Genomic DNA, 24,985 nt, shown 5'->3' with positions numbered 1-24,985 from the left:
ATCTTTACTCACAAGTCTAATACCTAGTCTGGAAAGACAAACAGCTGGGGCTCCTCAGGCATCTTTCTATGTGTTCTCTCAACTCTTTCCACAGGGTTCCCACATGGTGGCCTCAGGGGAGCCAGGCTTCTTACATAGCAGCTAAAAGCTCTCCTAGAGTAACTTTACCACCAAACACCAGCAGAAGCTGAACGGTCTTTTCTAAACTAGTAACACCTCTTTCAACAGATTCTATTGCGCAGGCAGTCAATAAAGGCCCACCAAGGTTCAAGCAGAGGGAATACAGACTCCTCTCAGTAAGAAATACTTCAAAGATTTCAATGCAGACGTTTTAAAACCACCATAAGTACCTGTGAAATCTTTAGCCAATATAGAGTACAAGTTGTGGAAAGATATCAGGACTGGAGATAACAGATGACAATCTTCAGCAACCAGGAAAGAATGAAAGTGAAAGACACAAAAAACAATGGTAAATCCTCAAGGAATACTAACATGTAAAGACTAGACGAAGTATATACAGAATGTGAACACAGAGAAGAGATGAGAGCTTTCCTTGAAGTAAGGAGAGGTAACAGTTCTAAAAGCTAGTAGAGGTCAAACAAAATGAGCCTTGATAAATTGTTCAATTTCTTAACTAGATGATAATCATTGTGGAAGCAGTTTCAGTATAAGAAATGAGGGTTGAGGCAAGATTACAGTATTTAGATGCTGACTACAAGACTCTTGTTATTCTTCCCAAAAACCATGTAAAACAGAAATGAGGAGAGAAGATAAACTTCAAAAATAAAAACTTGATTTTAATTCAAATAAAAGAATGTGATTTCAAATTTCATGGAAAATAACCATCCATTTTTATTGTTCTTGTTAAAGAAAAATAATTAACAGGCTGGGTACCCGGTGGCTCATGTCTGTAGTCTTAGCATCTCAGGAGGCTGGGGGAGGAGGATTGCTTGAGGCCAGGAGTCTGGGGCTGCGGTGAGCTATGATTTTACCACTGTATTCCAGCCTGGGCAAGAGAGGGAGACCTTGTCTCGAAAAAAAAAAAGGCCAGGTGCCATGGCTCACACCTGTAATCCTAGCACTTTGGGAGGCTGAGGTGGAAGGATCACTTGAGGCCAGCACGGGCAATAGCGAGGAGATCCCATCTCTACAAAAGATTTAAAAATTAGCCAGGTGTGGTTAAAGAAGATAATTAACAACTTACTGTTTAAAAATGTTTAAAACCTGCTGTTAAATGTGATGGATTGAACTTGTGTTTACCTTTACTCCTTCCTGAAAGCCCATTAATTTGAGGAATAAAAGAAGAAAGGCATTAAAAACATAAAAACCACAAGAAGGAAAGGAAACATTTTGAAAGATGGAAAACATATGGAAGAGACAGCAGAGCTAAATACCAAATACCTGCAGAGAGGGATAGCAACAAGCAGCAAGTCAAACACACGGAAAAGCTCAAACAGCGAAGCTACAAGTGTCAGAAAAGACAAGATAAAGCATGAGGCTAAAAATGGGAAGGGAAGTGGTTGAAAATCCATGTAGGGAGCAGTTATATCCCTCAGTTTTCAATATCATCCATTAGAGCTAGGTGATTAAACCTCCCCTGAAGTATTCCAACATAAACTGAAGTGGCTTCAAATCTAGGGACACTAGGCAAAGTGGAGGAAAGGGAAAGAGTGTCATATTGGAAACTGGTGGATTTCATGAACAACCTACATGAACTTTCCAAACAGCAAAAAAATGTGAAAAAGAAAAGATCCTTAAAATGTCTAGAAACAATACATCATGTATAAAAGACCAGGAATTGTGATGGCATCAGATTCCTTATAGGAGGAATGGCAGAAGGTTATATTTTCAAAATTCTGAGAGATTATTTTCAATCTAAAATTCTCTACCCAATTAAGTGCAAGGGTAAAATTTAAGACATTTTCAGAAATATAATATGAAAACAAAAATTTACCTTCCATGCATCTTTTTATCAGAAATCTTTTGGAGAATGTGCTCTAGCAAATCAAATAAACTTTAAAAAAAGAAGTGATGGTACCATGGTTTGAACGTATGTGTCTCTCCAAAATTCCTATGTTGGAACTTAAATTCCAAGGTGATATTAAAAGATGGGGCCTCTGGGGAAGTAATTAAGTCATGATGGCTCCATCCTCATGGATGCAATGAGTGCCTTATAAAAGGGCTTGAGGAGGCTGGGTGTGGTGGCTTACACCTATAATACTAGCATTTTAGAGGCCAAAGCAGGAGGATCACTTGAGGCCAGGAGTTCAAGGCCAGCCTCAGCAACATAGCAAGACCCTGCCTCTACAAAAAATAGAAAACTTAGCTGGATGTAGTGGCATGAGCCTGTAGTCCCAGCTACTCGTGAGGCTGAAGCAGAAGGATCATTCGAGGCTAGGAGTTTCAGGTTGCTGTGAGCTATGATGATACTACTGCATTCTAGGCTGGACAACAGAGTGAAACTCTGTCTCAAAAAAGAGGGGGAGGGGAGAGGCACCTCCAGGAAACTAGCTAGCCCCTTCCATCTTTCCATCTCTTTTGTCATGTGACGGCATAGCAACCAGGCACCATCTTGAAAGCACAGACCAGCTCCTCATAAGACACCAAAACTGCCAGCACCTAGATTTTAGACGTCCCAGCCTCCATAACTGTGAGTAATAAATTTATGCTGTTTATAAATTACTTAAAGTTTTTATTATAACAGCAGGAACAGACTAAGACAGATGGGAAATAGGAAATTCTAATACATGAGAGAAATAAAAGGAATCCCCAGGATGAATGACAATAAGTGAGTCTAGCTGGGCACTAAGTGTACAGGGCAACCAGTACACAAAAGAGCACCTCAGAGGATTCTTAGATTTCTCTAAGAAGGTGAACTTGATAAAATATCTGATGTGAAGAATACATTAAGAGAAGAGTCATATAATTATTAAAGAGTTTGGGGATAATTATACACACACACACACACACACACACACACACACACACACACACACACACACATGAAACTAAGCAAAATAGAGAAAGAAGGGAGAAAAAATTACTAGCTCTATGAAAACCAAAAAGTTTTAGACAAAAGGAAATAATAAGGATGACATGCTATTTGGCTCAGCTGTGAATAACATTTACACAAACATAATAATGTACACAAAGAATACTAATATAACCACATTATACAAATCAATTATATGGTGAGATGGGAAGGGGGGTTGGGGATAAAAATGAACTAAATTCTTGTCTTTCTTAATGGAAAATTGATAAAATAATGTCTAAAACTTAAAAATTAAGTAGCAGTAATACAAACATGGTCCATAGAGATATGCAGGTAAATTCCAAAAGAAATCTACTACAAAGAATTAAGCTGGCTGAAGTACGATACAGGGAGAGGCAGAAAACTGCTGCTATTTTATAAAAAACCTTTTAACACAGGTAGAACTATTTGATTCTTTAACTGAAATACATATATAATTTGAAAAGATAAAAACTAAAAAAATACAGAAAGAAAACTAAGCATATTAAAAAAAAAAAGAGGCAATGAATAACTCCCAGAAGAGCAAAATATAATCATAGTACACTACTTGGCTTAGCAGTGAATAACTTGCATAATCATAAAAATGTAAACAGTGACACTGATTAAGGCAGAAATGGCTAACTACCTACTCCATATCCATTTTCTCTTTATTTCTTTAAATAAAATGCCAATATTATTTGCGGTTATAATGAGAATATCTAAAATACCTAGATTAGCAGCTCAAATGAGAACATGACACTAAATTCTGGCCAATAAGATATAACCAGAAGCTGCAGGTTAGAACCTCTAAGAAGGATCCTTGAGCCTGGGAAAGAAACTGGAATGTGCCCTTTTTGCATCGCCATCAATCCCTACTACCTCCCTGGAAACCAACATGATTGCTAGAACTCTAAAAGTTTTCTTGGATCATGAGTGATTTTTATATATAGACATGATCAAAGAAAGGTGAAGGAAAAACAGGAAGACTGGTTCCCTAATAACTGTAAAGATGCTATCCCAACCCTGGAATACTAACCTCTGGATTTCTTTTCTGTGAGAGAAAAACGAACTTTATCTCATTTAAGCCACTGTTATTTCCAGGTTTTCTTTTTTTAACTAGAAGACAAATGTAATAACTGAGAGACAGATGACAGGTAGATAAGCAGGTAGGTAGGTAGACTGGTTGATTTAACCGAAAGTAATGACATAAGAATTTTGGGAGAAGGGTGAGGATAGGAAATGGATTATGAATATTAATCCTCATCTTGCATACCAGGAAGTTAGTAGATAATGTCCAAAACAGAAAATATAAATCAGCATAGAAATATGAGGATAAATGCCTAAAGGATATCTCCAAATGTATTTGGAGACTAGCACTAAGAATAGTGAGAGCATTTCATTACAAGATTTGTCCTAGTTGGCTTTTTAAGACTATTTAAAATCATGTTATCACTTCTATAAAAATTAAAAACTAAAATATTAAACACTGAATAATTTAATCATCTACCACAAACAAAAAACCAGCTCTAATGTGTAGTGAAGAAATAACCTTATCCAAAGAAAGGTCTGGCCTTCTCCCTCTGCTACTGAAAGGTGATCTCTAGCCCCCTGGAATGTTCTACCTTATAGGAGGTTTTTGTTTGCCTGGAGGCTTTGGCCACTAGACAATCTAAAATTTGATTTATGATGGGGACTTTGGGCCAAGTCATATCAGTTCCAACCTGTGGAGGAATCTGAAACTAAACAGATTAGCCTAACCTCTAGGAGAGAATGGAGACTGAAGGTCAGTCATGTGAGTAGTATTTGATGGAGCTCCCATAAAAAGTCTGAACAACAAAGGCTTGGAGGGCCTTCCCTAGCTGGTAATATGCTGTGTATGGTCACACATGGTGGTGAGGAGGAGGTAATATTATCCACAACTTGACAGGGAGGAGACTAGAAGCTCTCCATTTAGACCCCTCTTGGATTCTTCCCATACAGTTTTCTTCCCTTGGCTGATTTTAATCTGTATCCTTTCACTGTAATAAACCATAACCATGAGTAAAACAGCTTTCAATGAGTTTTGTCAGTCCTAGCAAATTATCAAACTTCTGGGTGCTTTTGATACCAAACATGCAATTGGTATCAGAAACTAAGGGCAGACTAGTGGACACTGCCCTCTAAACTTTGTATTTGGTTAACTCCAGGTAACTAAAGAGGAAGGAGTGGAAAGAAGATTTAAAAAAACGGCAAGAAGGGAAGTTACATTTCTATTAATAGAATACCTACTAGAATCCCTTTTATATACATTTATTTAATCCTGGGAACCCTAATAATTTAGTAAATAGTATTATTTCTACTTCATATACAAGGAATCTAAGGCCAAAAGGTCAAGTAAGTGGAACAATGCCACAGATCAAGTAAATCAATAATGCAAATCTAGTCTTTCAGATCCCAAAGTCCAAGCACTTTTCACTATACTACGTTGTCTCCCTGCACCATAATGCTTCCCATATCAATTAATCAAAAGTATTTAATTTTGACCGGCACTATATGCTTAAATATCTGTCTATGATACCTAGATTTCCTAGAATCCAGGACCAGATCTATGAAGATATCCTAGAATTTGTCTGTGATACCCAGAATCTAGGGCCAGAACTATGCAATTCTTTGCAGGACTAGTGACAATTCCCACACGAGGTATTCCTGAAGAAAAATGAAGGTCATCTCATTTTTGAATCTCATAGTGATTCAAAGTGATATAAAAAAATATATACAGTGAATCCAAAGTTGTAAATTAATCTAGTGCTAAAATTAAGTACCTATTCAATGTATTAAGTGTCTACCTACCTCCAGATTTCTTTCATATAAAAATTTAGATAACTGCAAAAGGAATAACCAAAACTATAAGCTCTGAAGTTTATCATAAATCAAAAGAATCATTAAAAGGAAATGTCTGCACATTCAGAAAAATGTTTGTCATAATATTACTAATTCCTCATCTATTACAGCTGTCACTTTTCTTTGTGGAAACTAAACAAACTGATACATTAAAAATTATGTATAGAATTGAAAAAGTGAATGGAAAAATAGAGTCACAAAATGTTACTAGGAATGACATTTAAGAGGAAGATCTATTACCATACTGATTTCCCAAAGAGGAGAAAAGAGTTTCAAGATAAAGATTTTTACAAGTGAGTAATCTTGCTATATGTGTGCTTACAATGCACATATATATGCAAGTCCAGCTTTGTTTTATTTTAAACATTTGGAACCATAATTGTTTTAAGTCTAATTGAAAAGAATGTTAAATAATAACAAAGATTCAAACAAGGTTAAATGGATGCTGCCTTTAATACAAAACCAAATTTATAATATATAGGTACTGAACTGTTTAATTTGAGCTAGGAATAAACATTCTAATGGGTACAAAGTTGAGAAGCAATTTCCTCTTTAGAGTATTGTGATCAGCAGAGCACAACCAACACCAACCTCTGTGCCAAGGGCCAGAATGGGCACCAGTGCTTCCTCAGGGGGATTCGTAAATCCACTGAGGACAGAGAATGACCCAGGAGAGGAGGACAGGCAGTAGAGCAGCAAAGAGTGAGTCATGTAGCTTCCTTATGTGATAACTATATCTCTTTCTGTAGTCACCAACATCATTCCAATGAAAACTGAAAGTTTGTTTGCAAGTTCTAGTAGGGAAACAGAGCTATGTCATATATCCTTTCCCCAAAATCAAATCACATCTATCTGAGAAGGGCATGCTATTAAACTTCAGGAGAGACACACATAGAACAAAAAAGAAAAAGTAGGCCCCAAGCTAACCGTCTAGTTTTATCAAATCAATCATGGCAATCATTGCCCTTATATTTGGTATAATACAAAAAAGCATTATGATGGCAAAAATACTTAAATGATTATCCCCTTAAGAATATAAAGTCATCAGGCAGTGCATTAAAAGCTAAGTATTTGAAACACACTGTGAATATGGTAGAGAAACAAAGAATGTGGGCTAAAATAGTTTTAAGATGCTGGTTATGTAAGCAACAAACATAAAAATGTTAATACTGAATAATTAAGCATTAATATTTTATCAGTCAAGGAAAGAAGTTTCTCTGACTACAGCTGAACCCAGCTCAGCTAGGGTTAAGGGGCATCTCAAATGTGGCAGACGACTTGTGAGTTAAAATTTTCCAAAATATCAAACCAATTGGCCCAGTTGTTTAGGGCCCCATCTTTGCAAAGCAGGTGCCATTTCATTCCCCTCATCAAATCAATATATCTCAAATTATTTTAATTTTATAAGACACATACATTTATCAATATTCCTTTTTTTCCTTCTCTCACAAGCCATGTGAACATTTATCATTATCAACTGAGATCTGAGTCCTTCTATTTGGCTCAGTTATGTGGGTCAAGTGAACAATGAATCAAAAAACACAGCAAGTACTACGTCATATGTTTCAAATCAAAATCCACTATGATATAATGAGATATATTTTTACATTTTAAAAATAATCAGGATTTTTGGTTCTGATCAGAGAGACTAGCTGGTATTGAATACTCCCCTGCTACAAACATCTGTAAAAGCTGACCAAATTTATAGATATTTAAAAAAAATTTGCAGGCAATAGACACCAACTAACACAGGGCTATGATCCTTGGGAGAAAAGAGCCAGATGAATCAAGTTTCATGCTGGTTTTCTCAAGGGCATTTTCCAAACCATGGTATAGAGAAATAGAGCCCAAGCAGAGAACAGCAGTCTTGCTAGGATGAGAAAACTAAAATTAATATTTGGGGCTGCTAACATGGCTGAGTTTTTGAGGGTTTTTTTTTTTTTTTTTTTTTTTTTGAGACACAGTCTCGCTTTGTTGCCCAGGCTAGAGTGAGTGCCGTGGTGTCAGCCTAGCTCACAGCAACCTCAAACTCCTGGGCTTAAGCGATCCCACTGCCTCAGCCTCCCAAGTAGTTGGGACGACAGGCATGCGCCACCACGCCCAGCTAATTTTTTCTATATATATTTTAGTTGGCCAGATAATTTCTTTCTATTTTTAGTAGAGATGGGGTCTCGCTCTTGCTCAGGCTGGTCTCGAACTCCTGACCTCCAGCGATCCACCTGCCTCGGCCTCCCAGAGTGCTAGGATTACAGGCGTGAGCTACCACGCCCGGCCATATATGGCTGACTTTTGAGGACAGGTCATTAGAAAGGAAAAAGTCAAAGAGAAAAAGCTACAAAAAACTATATAAAAATTCTCTGTGGTCCTCATCTGCCTCATAGGATGTGCACGCACATGGTTAGAATCCCTAGAAGGAAATAGCTGTTAGTTAAATGGAGATTTCAGAGGTTGTGCAATTCTGACAAGATGGAGTCCAGGCTCAGTTAGAGGAGAGAGATCTTAATGAACACCTTAGGCATTTAGTTTAGATCTTAGGCAATCTGTGCCCTAGGAATAAGAACAAAGTTGAAATAGATCTACCTTAAAAAGACTAAAACTAAGTAAGCTTCCATAAGATCAAAGTGATCCAGTAGGTATTTAACTGCATGCCATAATAAATTCAATACTATTTAGAGAGAGATGACTATCCAAGAGCTTCTAAGATACAGGTTGGCAAACCTTCCTGTAAAGGACTAGAAAGTAAATATTTTGACTTTGAGGGACACATACAGTCTCCATTGCACATTCTCTTTAAAAATAAACAAACAAAAAAATCTTTAAAAAGGTAAAAAGCTAATTTTAGCTATAGGCCACGCAATAATAGCCAGCAGGCTGGATTTGGCTAATGGGCCATACTTGGCTGTTTATATTTCACTAACACTTCTTGATATACAATCAAAAATTAGTAGATATATGAAAAGGGAAAAGTAATTGATAATCAAGAGACAAAGCAGTTAATAAAAACAGGCTTAGGCCACGTGTGGTGGCTCATGCCTGTAATCCTAGCACTCTGGAAGTCTGAGGAGGGAAGATCCCTTGAGGCCAGGAGTTCGAGATCAACATGAGCAAGAGCGAGACCCCGCCTCTACTAAAAATATAAAAATTAGCCGGGTGTGGTGGTGCACACCTGTAGTCCCAGGTACTTGGGAGGCTGAGGCAGGATCCGGATTGCTTGAGCCCAGAAGTTTGAGGTTGCAGTGACCTATGAAGATGCCACTGTACTCTAGCCCAGGTGACAGAGCAAGACTCCATCTCACAAAAAAATAAAAAATAAAAACAGGCTTAGGGATGATATAAATGGTAGTGTTAGTAGACAACGGCTTCAAAATAACTGGTTAACTTATTAAATAGAGGAAAAATAGAGAAAATGGATACAAATATGAGCTATTAAACTTAGAGTCTATAAAAATGATCATATAGACATTCTAGAACTGAACAATAAAATATGTGAAATACAAGAACTCATTGGATGGGTTTTACAGCAGACAAGGTATAGCAAAAAAAAAAACAAAACAGAATCAGCAAACTTAAAGAAACTGAAACAGAAAGAAATTATGAACAGAACATACACTGCATGGAATGCAAATGTTCTAATATGTGTGTAACTAGAAACTATACCAACAGAAAAGAAAATGGGACAGAAGCAACATTTGAATCACTAAAGAATGAGATGTTTTCAAATTATTAAGACATCAACCTACAGATTCAAGAAGCTCAAGGAACATCAAGCAGGGTAAATGCAAACAAATGCAAACACAAAACTATATGTAAGTATATTATATACAAATGAACAAAAATGAAAGAGAAAATCTTCAAAATGGTCAGAGAAGAAAGAACACAACCCTTGTCCTTCAGGAAACCATTAATAAGAATGAAAGATGATATCTCAAGAGAAATTACAAAAGCCAATGAAATGGCATCTTTAAACTACTGAAAGAAAGGGAAAAAAAAATCTTTCAACATAGACTTCTATACTGAGCAAAAATATCCTCTAAAACATGAGGAATAGCCAAATACATTTTTCAGACTATGAAAAGGCCAGGAGAATCTATTGTCCGCACACTTATTTCAAGAAATAATACAGAAGTTCTTTAGGATGAAGGGAGATGAATCTAGAGGGAAGCATGGATATGCAAGAAATGAACAGCTCCAAAAAAAAGTAGATACATGGGTAAATATAAAAGACTCTTAACTATTTAAAGCAATAACAACAAGGTCATATATGGCTTATAACATATGGGGAAGTGGATAAAAATACATACAAACAATAGCAGAAAAGAGGAGGCGCATAAATGGATTTAAACTGTTTTTAAGGTTTTGCATTTTGGGGGAACATATGAGAAGTACTAACTAAAGGCAGACTTTTTTAAGTACATATTTTGTAATTTCTAAAGTAGTCACTAAAATAATGTTATTAATGGTTAACAAAAAAAGTAAATAAAGGAGATAAAATGGAATAATAAATACAATAATGAGCTGTACAACGATATTTCGCTCAATGATGGACCACATGTATGACAGTGATCCCAAAGATTATAATACATATTTTTAATGTGCCTTTTCTATATTTAGATATGTTTAAATATACAAATACTTATCATTGTGTTACAGTTGCCTACAGTATCCAGTACAGTAACATGCTGTAAAGGTTTCTAGCCCAGGAGCAATAGGCTAAAGCCTAGGTAAATAGTAGGCTAAACCATCTAAGTCTGTATAAGTACATTCCATGATGTTTGCACAACAACAAAATTGCCTAACATATGCTCTTAAGTGATAGATGATTGTACTTAAAGAAGCACAAGGGAATCTTTTTTGGTGAGAGAAATATTCAATGCCTTAATCTGCTGGTGGTGCCACAGGTGTGTATATATATACACACAAAGATTCATTGAGTTGGAAGGTTAGGAGAAGGGCCAGATGGGGAAGAGGCAGTGGTGGGGGAACACTAGGCCTTATGGGTTCAGGGGTCCTAGAAGAGGGGGCTGGGATTCTAGGGCACAGAGAAAGGGATGAGGGTATGAGAGGGACACAGGGAGTATGGATCCAAGGAGGAAGGTATGGAGGTTCTGAGGGGCTTGGTGTGGGCTAGGAAGGGATGGGGGTGGGGGTGCAGCTCAGGATCTGGCCCAGCTCACACCTAAGAGGAGGTTTTGCAATCAGGTCAGTGGAAATGCTGTGACATAGCAGCTGTAGCTAGTAGCAAGGCTCTAAATTTGGAACCATACCTCCTTCTAGGTGTGTCTCAAATCACCAGAAAGTGATTTGGGGTTTTCTGTTTCTTATATTTTGATCACCTAGATATTCCAACAGATGCCTGATCCTCTGCACTGGTGGGTCTTGGATGGACTCATTCCCAAATGTCTGGAAATTACTGATTAGATTACTGTTTTAACAGAGTTTTGTGAGCAGCCTTTTATCTTCAACTGGAAAGTAAGACGTAGAAAGTTTCAGCAGGCCACGCACGCCATGTCCACCACCCAGGATGATGGGGGAGCAGACTACTGGGAGACCAACCCCGATTGTGTGAATGACATGAGTGAAAAAGAACAAAGACGGGGTGCCAAAACCATGCAAGGTTCTGGGCACCAGGAGCACCTGGACATATATAAGTTGAGAAAATGTTTTCAAGAACATCAGACCCTTAAAGAGAAGGAACCTGAAACAGGACCAAAAACCTCCTACAGCTACATTGGGAAATTTGGGATAGAACTATACAGAATGGATAAGTCAGCTGTAGGCTTTGAATACCAGGGGAAGATTGAGAAGCACGCCTCCCAGAAAGACTACTTGAGTGGCTCTGACAGCAAATATGGCATGCAGGGCAACTCGGTAGACAAGTACATTGTGAGCTTTGACTACCAGGGTAAGGCAGAGAAGCATCAGTTGTGGAGAGATTAATACAAAAGTTTTAGTGGCAAAGGGAACAAGAGAGCGGTCAGCTTTGAGTACCAAGGCAAAACAGAGAAGCACAAGTTCCAGAATGACTACGTGAAAGGGTTTGGAGGAAATTTCGATGTGCAGACAAACAAGACAAATGTGCCCTTGGCTGGATCACCAGGAGAAACTGCAGCTGCATGAATCCCAAAAAGACTACTCCAAAGGATTTGGTGGAAAATATGGGGTGCAAAAGGATCAGATGGGTAAGAATGCACTGACATTTGAACACATTCCAAGTTGTCCTCTGTTTACCAGAAGATGGTACCTACCGAAGCTGTGACTAGCAAAACAAGTAACATCACAGCTAACTTTCAGGCCAGGTGTGGTGGCTCACGCCTGTAATCCTAGCACTTTGGAAGGTCGAGGTGAGAGGACTGCTTGAGGTCAGGAGTTTGAGACCAGCCTCAGCAAAAGCGAGACTCCGTCTCTACTAAAAATAGAAAGAAATTAGCCGGGCAACTACAAATAGAAAAAAAATTAGCTGGGCATGGTGGTACATCCCTGTAGTCCCAGCTACTCGGGAGGCTGAGGCAGAAGGATTGCTTGAGCCCAGGAGTTTGAGGTTGCTATGAGCTAGACTGACGCCATGGCACTCTAGCATGGGCAACAGAGTGAGACTCTTGTCTCAGGGGGGAGGAAAAAAAAAGCTAACTTTGAAAACCTCGCTAAGGAGAAAGAACAGGAGGACAGACAGAAGACAGAAGCAGAGACCAGCTAAGGGCTAAGGAGAGACAGAAGCAGGAAGGGGCCAGGAGGAAGTTAGAGGAGCAAGCCAGAGCCAACTTCCCCTGCTTCCCCCACTGCCCAGCCAGCTGAGGGGAGGACCCAGTTCTGTTCAAGGCAGAGCCAAGCTAAAGGCCTTGTGAGTGACAGCCCCACGCACCACAGCCTGAGTACAGCATGGAGGCTGTCAACTACTGAGAGGTCTGGCCTATCCACAGAGGCCCCGGGTCACTATCAAGCAGAGGAAAATACCTATGATGACTATGAGAATGATCCAGGGATCACAGCCACAGTCCTCTGTCAGGCTGCGGGCCATGATGAACTCTCCTTTTGACTTTGACAGCATCATCACTAGCATTTAAATGATCAATGACAGCTGGTGGCACAGGTGTACAAGGTCAGTTACATGGAGCTGCAGCATTAGGATGCCCCATAAGTCTTGTGAGGCCGCGGTACCCCAGATTCTCACAATACATATCAGGACTTCCTTGGTTCTTAGTTGGGTTTTTGGTTTTGGGGTTTTTTTTTATAAGTGGGGAGGGGAATATACATATTCCTCTTATGTATTTATTATTTATTTATTTGAAACGGGGTCTCGCTCTGTCACCCTGACTAGAGTGTGATGGCATCATCATAGCTCCCTGCAACCCCAAACTCCTGGGTTCATGCGATCCTCTTGCCTCAGCCTCCCAAGTAGCTGGGACTACAGGCACGTGCCACACCCAGCTAAATTTTCTATTTTTTTTGTAGAGATGGGGTCTTGCTCTTGCTCAGGCTGGTCTCAAATCCCTGGCCTCAAGCAGTCCTCCCGCCTCTACCTCATAAGTGCTAGGATTACAGGTGTGAGCCACCATACCTGGCCATATTACTCTTATATTTCATATTTAATGCTTTTACTGAAGCTTCTGAAAATGCTTATGCCACAGAATTTGTTAATATACTGTAATCATGTTCCTTAAGGGGGAAAAATTGAGATGTATAATGAAGATTTGTGCACTGTACACTATAACATGTATCACACATATAATAAAAAAATAATAAAATCTACATATAATTTCCAAAGAAGGGTGACTAAGCTGAAGAATCTAAATAAAATCTAACATATGTCGTAATTTAATGGCTTGTAACTATTTTCTGAATTATTTTTTTCCACAATGTATATTAGGCACTCAATAATCATTAAATGATGTACATGAGTAACTACAATTTACTGTACTATTGCCAGGATTAAAAAAATACCTAATTCTCAAAAAAGTAATACGTGACAATTGTTTTCTCTTTACTTTTTAAGAATAAACTGGCATTTTTACAACTTCTGTGTATATGTAATTTTAATTAACACTGCTAAGAAACTGGGTTTTGTAAACAGTACATGTACAAGAATACATGGGTGGAAAAAAATTATTAGGACATTAAGTATGAAATGTCCGATTTCTTTAAGTACTATGTTTAACAGTTGGTATCTCTGACTTTTCATTTTGACACCTTGTTTTATTTTTATTGTGAAGGTACAGTCTTTCAAACGCATGTTTTGGCTTGTGATTATTTCAAATTTTTTTTAGAACAACTTTTGTGAAACCATGAATAAGTCAAAAATTGGTGTTATTTTTCAATATCTAAGTTCCCTCACGGAACCAATGCAGCATAGAGAGCTTGAAATATCAATGATGTGTTTGGGAAGAATGTGGCTAATGAACACACAGTACATCGATGGTTTGAGAAGTTCCATTCTGGTGATTTTAATCTTAAAAATGAACCACATGGGCAACCTGAGACCAAGGCAGATAATGATGAAAGCTGTAGTGGAAGCAAATCCATGTCAACCTACAAGTGAATTAGCAGCAAGATTTGAAGTTACTATTCCAACAATACTAGACCACTTGAAACAAACTGACAAGGTAAAGAAACTGGATAGATGGGTTCCACATGAACTAAATGAGTGTCAGAAGAGACATCGTCTGGAAGCATGCCTTTCTTTGCTGTCACAACGTGAAGGCAAACCATTTCTACACTGCTTTGTTCTGTGTGAAAATGGATATTTTCTGACAATCGCAAGTGTTCGGCACAATGGTTGGGAGGCCCCAGCCTCCCAGAGTGCTAGGATAACAGGCCTAAGCCATCATGCCTGGACACAAGCCAATAAATGTTTTTAATAAACACCTTTTGAGGAAATCTGAGTGACTTGTGTAAATGGTAATATTTTAAAAGAACATACCAAATTTAAGTAGGGCTAGAAATAATAATAAACAATACTTAATAATAAAATATAATAGTTAAAGATTTAAAAATAAGAGGTCCTGCCACACCTACACCTACACCCACAATACCCATACACAGTCTTAGCTCTGCCTTTGACTTGGCAAGTAACCTAATAACTTTAAACCCATTTTCTCATTTGTAAAGCAAAGTTAACAGAATAACTAGACCAAAAAATTCCCCAAAGTTCTATCTTCTTTTAAAAATATGACTGTAGAATGATTCCAAAGAAATTATTCCAAAAAATTAATTAAATCCATCATCCTTATACTCCTTCAGCATCACATGTTTATCTCCATACACCTTTATTACATCAATTTCCCCCAGGAAAAGATATAGAAACAGCTTTTATGGGATAAGTACCAGATGGAAAAAAGCAGGCTTTGTCAATAATGCATATTTCCCCTGTGGTATAAAAGTCTTTTATAAAAAGCAATGACTCCAATGGCTGACTTTACAAATCACTGCTTGGTAATCCCCAAAGGAAACTGAGTGGTTGCCCTTCTTAGTGAACAGAGAGATGCTGATAAACCTAGCAGCTGCCCTCAGTGAGAATGCCTGAGACTTAATGGTACTGAATAGACAGGAAAAATCAGGGCTCTCAAATCCTCAATTAGTTTGTAGGCTGCCACATAGTACTCCACAGGTTGGAAAGTGTATAACTGGGGAGTCATTCACATAGATTGACATAGTAACAATCTATACAAAAGTACAAAGCAACTCTTTCAGTTTGAATGACCTAGGTCCAAATACCCCAAGGAATAAATATACTATTAATACATATCCAACAATTTCTCATAAATACTTGTTCCTTTTAGGTAAGTTTTTTGATGACCTGAGATAATGGTAGAGAAAGTTTTTAGCACCACAGTACTTATCATTCTAGTAATATACTCAGCTCTATTGAAACTGACAGTTATATGTAGAAAATATATGTACATACAAATATATATTAAACATGTTTTTATAAAAGAGTAATTAGATAGCACATTGATTTTTACATTGAAAAATACAGCACACTATTGGTCAACTAAAGTGCCCAACAGAAAAATTATTCCAACTGGGAAACAGCGTTTAGAAGAAAAACTCAAACCATGTTTTTCCTCTCCTGTCATACCAACACAACAACCAACAGAGACTTCTCTGACCAAATGTGTGTGTGTTTTTCCTCTCACACCAAGCAGCAGACACCAGCTGGGTGTCCTTTAATTCAATTCAATCCTGACATGAGATAGTGTCAGATCACATGGGTTGAGGGCTCATTCCCCAAGACTGCCAACCAAGACTGCCCCCTTCAGACACCAGTCACAAGTCCAGGCCTCCAGAACATCTGACTGACCAGCTTCAAGTTAGGGTTCCCATGACCCACTCCATGGGTTAGATTAATTTGCTGCAGCAGCTCACAGAACTCAGAGAAACACTTAAACATTTACTGGTTTATTATAAAGCATATTACAAGGCAAACAGATGAAGAAATGCATAGGGCAGGGTAAGGGGAGAAGGGGCACCCTTCCCATCCCCTCCCCGGGTACATCACCCTCCAGGAACCCTGCATGTGTTTAGCTGCCTGCAAGTTCTCAGAACCCCATCCTTTTGGGGTTTTATGGAGGTTTCATTACATAGGCATGATTGATCGAACCATTATCCATTGGTGATCAACTTGACCTTCAGTTGTTCTCACCTCCCCATAGGCTGGAGGGTGGGGCTGACCTCTGGCGACCAGCCCCAAGCTAAAGATATCAGTCAATCATTGACATACAAAAAGATATGGATGGAGATTCCAAGGATTTTAGGAGTTGTATGCCAGGAAATGGGACAAAGACCAAATAAATATTTCACAATATCACACACAGCAAAGACTTTTACAATATTTTGAAGCAAGTGCAAAACTATAACTTAAAATGAAAAGTAAATGTTAAGTTAAATAAGAGTTATTTAGTCTATACCTCCCTAAAAAAGAATTATTATGAGTCAATAACAGGAAAAAAGGTTCATTTTCTTATATCAACTGTCTAATGCATGAGAATTTCTACTAACTAGAAATTTTTATGAAGCAGAATTCCCATCATTTCACATTATCTGTTTGGCAACCTGTATTGCAACTATCTATTAATAGACTATAGGATACAAAAGAAATTGAAAGTTTAACATTTTAGAAAAGCACAATTTGTTGGGTATGTTAGATAATCTCAAAGGTACTTTTAATGATGCAAATTTCACTACTCCACAGCCCTTTTTCCAATGTGAAATGGCTTGGAATTTGAGATAAATTAGTGATCCTTTTAAAAAGTTTTAATACTCAGAAAATTTTAAGCTTAAGAAACTGGTAAACAAGAAAGATTACTATTTTATATTACTTAAAGATTTCAAAGTATAGAAATACCCAGGTAATACAGCAGGAAACAGATGAGGTGTCAGCCTGGAGACTTTGAAAAGAAGAATAAGAAATTCCAGTTTGAATATAGACTACATATTAGACACTATTAATTTCATAATGTTCAATGTTGGGGATGTAACAATGGTACTGTGGTAATTTTGGAGTTTCTTAGGATGCTGAAGTACTTTTGAGTGAAGTCTACCACTTACTTTCAAATGGTTCAGGAAAAAAAAAAATTAAAAAAGCACCCACCACAGAGAGAGAAAGCAAATGTGCAAAATGTTAACACTAGGTCAATCGAAGTTAAAAGGTATATGAGTATTTATTACATGCTTTCTTTCACCTTTTCTGTTTTTTGTTTGTATGTTTGTTTGTTTTTTGAGACAGAGTCTTGCTCTGTTGTCCAGGCTAGAGTGCCGTGGTGTCAGCCTAGCTCACAGCAACCTCAAACTCCTGGGCTCAAATCATCCTCCTGCCTCAGCCTCCTGAGTAGCTGGGACTACAAGCATGTACGAGCATACCCGGCTAATTTTTTTCTATTTTTAGTAGAGATGGGGTCTCAGGGTCTTGCTCTTGCTCAGGCTGTTCTCAAACTCCTGACCTCAAGTGATCCTCCTGCCTCGGCCTCCCAGAGTGTTAGGATTACAGGCGTGAGCCACTGCACTTGGCCTCACCTTTTCTATAGGTTGAAATTTTTTAAATAAAAAGGAAGAATGCATCCTGGTATGTATCAAGACATGCACAAGAATATTCACAGCAAAGTTTTTTTTTGAAAGCACAAAGTGGAAACAATCCAAATATATACTAATAGTAAATTGAATAAGTAAATGGTGGTAAATGAATGGATAAGTAAATTGTGGTATATTCATATAAAAGGATATTATGTAGCAATGAAATTGAACTAAATACTGTTAACACACCACATGGGTGAAACTCACAAATAACAATGGGCAAATGAAGCTAGACACAAATAGGATGAACAAATGTTTGTTAAATAAATAGTTCAGATGATACTAAGATCACAGCTACCATTTATCTTTTAGCAAAAGTTTTATTCACAGAGAGTTTATATAAAATTACATTGGAAATGTACAAATTATTTAGGAGAACAAATTCTTCATGCACCCTCAAGCACATTTATGAAAACCACCCACATACTATTTATCTGCTCTACTAATCATAATGCACTACTGGTTTGTCAACAATGTCCAGTGGGCAACAATTTTTAAAGACCCAGGTTGAATGAGAACACGTACCCAATACAAACCAGCATCCAAAAGACTTTCTTAATTGAATAGGACTTTTCAAACTATACTACAAGTTAATGGTTCTAGTTTTAAAATATATCTAAATTCAAACTTATAACCAGAGATGATTTACAAGATATAAAATACTTACATTAACTTTGAAAGCTTGTACAGTGTTATCCAGAAGAAGGATGTTGCAAACCACCTCTGTATGCTGTCTGTCTCGGGCCAACTCGGATGCTCGTACATTGTAGGTTCTGCCAGCAGGCAATCGGAAACGTGAGGTCATTACTGTCCACACGAGGTCTAAGTTTAAAAAAAAAACAAAAACCACTAAATAAAAAGATAGAAGACACAATGTAGTTTAAAAGACAATCTTATTTATATTTTTCAATTAAAACTTAGGTAGAAAAGTTACAAATTTGGAAACACCAGGATAAGTACTGTAGGTACAATTTGGATATCAGATACAGTTCATCATTTAAAATTACAAACTGCCTTGAAGAAGAGTTTTATTTTGAAGTGTTCCATTCAGAAGACTTAATACACATATTTTTCAGGAAGTCATATTCCATTTCGAAATATTTAAACTTAGGAGTAGCCAAAAAAGGGAAAAGGGAATATGCTACTTTAGGAAATTAAATATTACTCATTGATGCAAGTACTTAAAAATATGGCAAAATGACAACAGGAAGGAAGATTTAACTTTGGCAGGCCCTTCTCTTTTTGATTTTTTGTTAAAACACAATGCCCTTTATTTTAACTATCTTCAAACTCACCCTAATTCTTATAGTATTATTCTTATTATTCCTAATAAAATAAAAACAAAATAGAAAACTTAAGGCTACCAATCTTTGCTTCTGAATTTTTAACCTAAGAGGGAAAAAACAGATTGCCTATAAGAGGACAGAAATCACTGATATTAGCAACACTAGATGTTAAAAGACAAGCTGTAGCTTCAAAGTTCCAAAAGAAAATTATTTAAAACACAGACTTATATACCCAAGAAATTAACATTCATGTAGGGGAAAAAACAAAAACAAAAATATTTTCAGGCATTCAAGGATTCAAACTTTAAAACTCATAAAAATTCTGTCTTAAAGACAGTTAAGGAAGATACTAAACTAGAAACCAACACAAGTATTTGGGATTTTTAAATAAAGTAAGCAAGCTGGTCAGAGTTGCTTATGCCTGTAGTCCCAGCTACTCCGGAGGTTAAGGCAAGGGGATTGCTTGAGGCCAGGAGCAACACAGGGAGAGCATCTCTCTAAAAAAATTTTTCTAAATAGTCAGGCATGGTGGTATACAACTGTAGTCCCAGGTACTCGGGAGGCTGAAGTGAGCTGTGATCACTCTACTGCACTGCAGCAAGCTATTAGAATGAGTTAGCAAAATCAGAAGAAGAAAACAGCACTTCAAACTGTTGTTATTCAATAACAGGAGCTGATCTCTCATGGACTATCCATGTCAAAAGATTAAAGCTCAAAATAAAAGTCAATTTTACATAGAGGAAAAATAATATAGAGAAAAATAGTTTTAGTACTTTGACAAGGATGAGCTAGCCAAGTAAATTTTACCAATTAAAAAACAATGATTGGCTGGGCGCGGTGGCTCACGCCTGTAATCCTAACACTCTGGGAGGCTGAAGCGGGTGGAATATTTGAGCTCAGGAGTTCGAGACCAGCCCGAGCAATGAGTGAGACCCCCGTCTCTACTAAAAATAGAAAGAAATTAGCTGGGCATGGTGGTGCATGCCTGTAGTCCCAGCTACTCAGGAGGCTGAGGCAAGAGGATTGCTTGAGCCCAGGAGTTTGAGGTTGCTGTGAGCTAGGCTGACGTCATGGCACTCTAGCCCAGGCAACAGAGTGAGACTCTGTCTCAAAACAACAACAACAACAACAACAAAAACAATGATTGGTAGAGTAGGAAAAAAAAAATGACCCCACTACAATGCTCTCTCCAAGAAGCTCTCCTCAAATGTAACAATATAGGCAGGTAGAAAAATACAAGGATGTAAAAAGACATATATCATGGAAACATTAATCAATAGAAAGAGGATTAACTTAATATTAAATAAAGTGGACTTCAGAACAAAGAAAATTCACAGCAACAGGGAAAGACATTACATCATTATAAAATGGTCATTCCACCAAGAAGACAAAGCAATTTTAAACGTGAATGCACCAACCAAGAGAGCTGCAAAATATGATGCAAAAACCATAGAGCTGAAATAAAAAACAGATAAATCTACAATTCTAGTGTAAGAGCTCAACACCCCTTCCTCAATAATTGATACAACTAAAGAAATTAACAAGAATAAAAGAGAATTTAATAATAACATCAATCAATAGGATCTAATAAAGCCTGGGTGTGGTGGCTCACGCCTGTAATCCTAGCACTCTGGGAGGTCAAGGCGGGGGAGGGGGATCGATTAAGTTCACGATCAGCCTCTGCAAGAGCGAGACCCTGTCTCTACCAAAAATAGAAAGAAATTGGTCAGGCAACTACAAATAGAAAAAAAATTAGCCAGGCATGGTGGCGCACGCCTGTAGTCCCAGCTACTCAGGAGGCTGAGGCAGGAAGATGGCTTGAGCCCAGCAGTTTGAGGTTGCTGTGAGCTAAGCTGACGCCACAGCACTCTACCTGGGCAACAGAGCAAGACTCTGTCTCAAAAAAAAAAAGATCTAATAATGAACATTTATAGAATACTCTACCAATGACAATAGAACACACATTATTTTCAAATGCCCACTGAACATTTACCAAGAGAGACCATATCCTGGGCCATGAAACAAATCTAAACACATTTCAAAAATTAAAATTATGCAAAGTGTGTTCTCTGAGAACAATGGAATCAAATTAGAAAACAACAACAGAAAGATAACAGGAAAATTTCCAAATACATAGAAACTACACAGTGGTAGTTTAAGTGCAAAGAGGAAATCTCAAGGAAAATCTAAAGATACAATGAATTAAACAAAGATGAAAATACAACATATCAAATTTTGTGAGGCACAGCTAAAGTAGTGCTGACAGGGAGATTTACAGCAATACGTGCATACAACAGAAAATAGGAAATGACTATAATCAGTAATGTAGCCTCCCTCGTCAAGAATCTAGACTAAGAAGAGCCAAATGAACCCACAGCAAACAGAAACCAATGGAAGTAAAGACAAAAAGACAAAAGAAAAAAAAAATCAATGGGGTGGGTGGGAGCTAGCTGTTTCAAAGGATCAATAAATATGATAAACCTTTATCTAGCAAGACTAACAAAGAAAGAATTTTGTCAAAAACAAATTACTGGCATTAGGAATGAAACAGAGGATACCACACAGACCCTGCAGACATCTAAATGATAATACTACAAACAACTTCCACATAAATTTGACACATAAAATGAACTAATTCCTCAAAAGGCACAAACTACCAGAATTCAACCAATATGAAATAGATAATTTAAATAGCTCTGTAGCTATTTTAAAATTTGAACTCATAATTCTAAAACTCCTCCAATAGAATCTTCGGACCCCAGAGGGTTTCACTAGAAAATTCTAACAAACATCTAAAGAAAAATTAACACAACTTCTACACAATCTCACCCAGAAAGCAGAAGAGGAGGGAATACTTCTCAACTCAATTTTGTACAGCCAGTATTACCCTGATGGAAAAAACATACAAAAACATAAAAAAAAGAAACTACAAACCAATATCCCTCATGAATATAGATACAAAATCCTTAACAAAACAGAATTCAACAATATATAAAAAGAACTGCATACTATCACCAAGTGGGTTTTATTTCAGAGATGCAGCAAAGTTTGTTTAATAATTCAACAATTAATCAATGTAATCCACCATATTAATAGACTTAAGGAAGAAAAATGACATAACCTCTTCCATCAATGCAGAAAAGCATCTGACAAAATTTACCACCTATTCATGACAAAACTTCTCAGAAAATTAGCAATAAAGGTGAGGCAGGAGATCAGAATAGGAAACACAGGTGGGGCAGAATGGCAGGACAAAATTAGGGTCACAGATCAATAAAAACAAAAGCTATGGTCAAGCTGCTATGGTAACCATTTTAGAAACACCTTGTTTCTAACACTCCAGTTTGGGGAAGCCCCTTGGGAGGCGCCTGCACAGATGGAGGGCAAGAGTGTCCTCAGGTGATTCATTATACCATCATTATCATATATTACTGCCCCCCTGAATGGGCTTTGGAAGCCATGATACTTCCAGGCCTGCACAAATAAAGTAAAAAAACTCCCCTGCTCAACAAATGGGAGGAGAGAACATTTTCATTGGCCAGGAGGAACACAAGAATGAGGAAGTCAGAAAACAGAAAAGGGGAACCTGAAGAGACCTCAGGGCCACTGTCTGCTTGGACCTGTGCCCTCTCCTACCCCTCTTCTGGAGTACACTATGACTTGCTAATCTTTCTTGACACTCCCACCCCCGCATGTGGGGAGGTGTATTTGCTTAATAAATTTCTTTCACTTTGCTCTGCTGTTTTGGTGTTTGGTTTCAATTCTTTGTCCCCAAATATGAGGAAGATAACATGTAAAAAAGGGACCTTCCTCAACTTGATAAAGAGTTATCTACACAAAAATCCACAGCTAACATCATTCTTAACAGTTAATCCCTGAACGCTTTTCCCCTAAAATCAAAAACAAGACAAGGAAGGATCTAACCACTCTTATACAACATAATATTGGAAGTCCTAGCCAATGCTATGAGATGGGAGAAAAAAAAAAGGGCAAGAAAGAAAGAAAAAAGGCACACAGGAAGAAATAAAACCATTCCCATTTTATTACTTTTCTGTATTTCACTTGAGGAAGTAAAAAAAAAAAATGCTAAGAGATAGAAATTAGAATCAGTAGTTTCAGCTCTAGTGTTACAATCTCTATAGACCAATAGAGAAACATTAATTCACCATAGTTTCCAATTATCTAAAGCTGAAAAAAAAACATTCAAATGATCCCAACAACCTTAACTGCCATAAACAACCATGGAAGAAGATTGTATGGAGCAGTATTATTACTGGATCAAAGAGAAGTCCAGGAAGAGTAATTCAACAACATCCAATAAAGTATTTATAACTATCAACAATATCTTTTCCATCCTTCACATCCTTACAACCAGCACTCCTTCCAACCTACTTTTCTGACTCATACTCTACTACTTATGGCTGTGAGTAAATTAGTGTGACATCAGAAACTGATTCTTTGGAAATGAATAATCAATAGTTAATAAATCAGTGTATATAGAGAACCTACCTGAATAGGGTATTAATTTATCCAAATAATTACAAACCTAAAGCTTAAATGAATTATCTAATCAGCTCTCAAGATTTTCCCATAAATTAACAAAATATTTTTAGTTACCAAGATACCAAATATATTACCACTTGACACATTTACTTTTCATTTCACAGTGCAATAATTCTTAATTTCTAGAGAAATTCAGTACTTAAAAAATTCTCACTCTGCAAAAGAATATGCTAAATCTTCATAATGTTTTAGGATAGGAAAGATGATCAAATAAAATTCGCTATCACATCTCTCCATCTGAAAGGTATTGCAGTAAAATTTATATGTGTGTGTGTGTATATATATATATATATATATATATATATGGCTGCTAGCAGTGGGGAAGAGCCCATCTATTTTAAAAAAGAATATGAATTGTGAGCTATAAAAATGTTCATTCCCTTAAATATGCTTAATGTACCAATAAATTATAAATATTCTAAAAGTTTAAAAATCAAGATAAATCTACTTTTTATATAAAAAAGACATATATAAACATTGTGTTAAGTGAAAAGGGCTGAACATAAATGATGATGTTCAAACTATAAAAGTTATGGACTAACACAGAAAAAGACAGAAGCAGCATTTGGGCAATACACATGGTGAATGGTAAATTAAAATTTGGAGATAAAATTATTCATATTTAAATTCCATTAATGCTAATATAATATCTTTTGTTTAATAAAAATAAGCATGCTGTTTCTCACTTTATTTTAATTTCAAAGGTCAAATGGCAAAAACTTAGTTTTCTTTTTTTTCTGTTACCATAAATACAGGTTAAAGGGTTTAGGCCACGGAAAAAAACAAATGACAAAACTATTTATAGCACCAGCAAGAGAGCACAAGAAACATGGACTGAAGGTGGCAGAGAAGAGAAGAAAGGATCAGCTTGATCTTCTTGACATGATAAAGGACATTTACAGACAATACAGTTAACATTGTATTTAATGGTAAAAAAATTAAACTCCATCTAATACCAGGAACAAAACAAAGATGTCCCTCTGCTTTTGCCACTTCTAAAACAACTTTGAAAAAGGACACAGTAGGGAACTAAACTACCTGATTTCAAGACTTATAAAGCTAGGAAACCAAAACAGTGTAATACTGGCATCAAGGTAGACACACAGATTAATGGAACAAAATAGAATCCAGAATGAGACCTACACATATACAGACAACTGAACTGGTTCAAAGGTATAAAGGC

The 24,985-nt window shown here is 37.1% G+C and overlaps 1 protein-coding gene and 1 pseudogene across 2 annotated transcripts in view; one reads left to right on the top strand and one right to left on the bottom strand.

Annotated features, from left to right (window-relative positions):
• The window catches only part of PTPN4 (protein tyrosine phosphatase non-receptor type 4), a 183,759-nt gene that overhangs the window by 128,470 nt on the left and 30,304 nt on the right, over nucleotides 1-24,985 (bottom strand). For both annotated transcript variants that reach the window (XM_045559157.1, XM_045559158.1), the window contains exon 2: nucleotides 18,621-18,775. In XM_045559157.1, the coding sequence (XP_045415113.1) occupies nucleotides 18,621-18,758 (138 nt within the window). In that variant the 5' untranslated portion in view covers nucleotides 18,759-18,775. The remainder of the gene's footprint in view (nucleotides 1-18,620; nucleotides 18,776-24,985) is intronic.
• Nucleotides 10,884-15,667, top strand: LOC123643772 (annotated as a pseudogene).

The sequence above is a fragment of the Lemur catta genome, chromosome 8 (genome assembly GCF_020740605.2).
Source record: "Lemur catta isolate mLemCat1 chromosome 8, mLemCat1.pri, whole genome shotgun sequence".
NCBI classification, from domain to species: domain Eukaryota; kingdom Metazoa; phylum Chordata; class Mammalia; order Primates; family Lemuridae; genus Lemur; species Lemur catta.
Note: the sequence above shows the minus strand (reverse complement) of the source record. Positions and strands in the feature narration are given on the sequence as shown.